Source organism: Phalaenopsis equestris, unplaced genomic scaffold, assembly GCF_001263595.1.
Source record: "Phalaenopsis equestris unplaced genomic scaffold, ASM126359v1 Scaffold000002, whole genome shotgun sequence".
In the NCBI taxonomy this organism is placed as follows: domain Eukaryota; kingdom Viridiplantae; phylum Streptophyta; class Magnoliopsida; order Asparagales; family Orchidaceae; genus Phalaenopsis; species Phalaenopsis equestris.
The window spans coordinates 10230570-10231918 of NW_018164444.1; the positions used below are offsets into that span (position 1 = coordinate 10230570).

A 1349-nucleotide genomic window follows, 5' to 3' on the forward strand; every position below is an offset into this window, starting at 1 on the left:
TATATATATATATATATATATATATCAATTTATCTCTCTGTGTGTGTTTCATGAGGGCATATTTAGGTTTCTTTGCATTTGTCACCGGTAATTGACATATGGGTGAACTTTTTTAGTTTTTATATTCCAATTGTATGTAATTTTATGACATGAAATTATCTATGATTAGTTCTTTTGCAATTTCGCAGCCAGTTGATCATATCCCAAAGGAAAACATAAGTAATTCATTATCTGCTTCCATTCTAGTGCCTCACCTCCAGAATCTTTTTCAACAAACTTCATTTCAACAGGTACCATAACGGTGATTCTTTACCCTCAAAATTTCATCACGTCCTGCAGCTTTTATTTACCTGTACTCTTCGCATTAATGATATAGTTTTTGTGCTTCGCAATCAGGATCTTCTTACAAATCTATTAAGTAGCCTGCAACAAAATGATCTTGTTTCTAGTGAGTGCAGTTTTGCTTTTGCTTATTTAAACCACAATGAAACGTTTATGCTTTGACACTGGACACCATGCAGCTTTCAGGACTGGTGTCCCATCACAAGCATGCAGATCTGAAAGAGATCGTTTGGTTAGTCTTGCCTTTTTTTTAGTAATTTTCTTATGGAGTAAACTCCCGTTACCTGTCGAAGAAGTAAATATTATAGTATGGGTTTATAACTTGTAGAGGTGAACTATACTTTTTTTTCACAAACTTATCCTTTTCATTCATGAGTTAGTCTAAACTTTTAAGTAATACTTGTTAGTAGTAATTTGAGGTATTATAAAAATAATTATTTCGATGATGCAAAATCAACATTTTCTTTTAAGTGGATGTTGACCTCATTTTTGTGAGGTCTTCTTTTCTCCTCCTTAGAGCCTAGGATCTAGTTCTAGGAGTTCCTATTGATCGTCCTAGAAAACTAGAATTGAGACTCACCCTTTTAGAAAATTCTAGTCAATTCCTATTTTCCTTTGATGTCTAGCATCTTTGGCACAAGACCATCGTCTTACGAAAGAGCGGTTATGGGCTAGTTTGTGAAGACTCAGGGGAAAAGTTCCCAATAGGACTCAAAGTCTTAGGAAAACATTCGTCATGACTTTTTCGTCACATACACACACAAAATGCACATAATTCAATGAATTGCACGAAATCGGACTTCAATTAAGCCTAAAGGACGGGTGAAAATGCGAACTTCTCCGGATGACCTCCGACAACAAATTGGACTGCGCCAACGCGTCCGGGATACCAATTTTGGTAGGAAAGGACACCCATATTGCCATATTTTCGACACGAGAAAATTGGCACGCAAATCGGTGAATTCGTCAAAGCATCCTCCGACGGCGAAATAAACTGTACCGGAGCG

At 36.5% G+C, this 1349-nt stretch overlaps 1 protein-coding gene across 1 annotated transcript in view; it reads left to right on the forward strand.

The window, feature by feature from the left end:
* Window positions 1–1349, forward strand: part of LOC110028304 (serine/threonine-protein kinase 4 homolog B-like) — a 39630-nt gene that overhangs the window by 14185 nt on the left and 24096 nt on the right. Inside the window, exons 13-15 of the mRNA XM_020730139.1 lie at window positions 189–290; window positions 397–448; window positions 522–574. Coding sequence (XP_020585798.1) covers window positions 189–290; window positions 397–448; window positions 522–574 — 207 coding nt within the window. The remainder of the gene's footprint in view (window positions 1–188; window positions 291–396; window positions 449–521; window positions 575–1349) is intronic.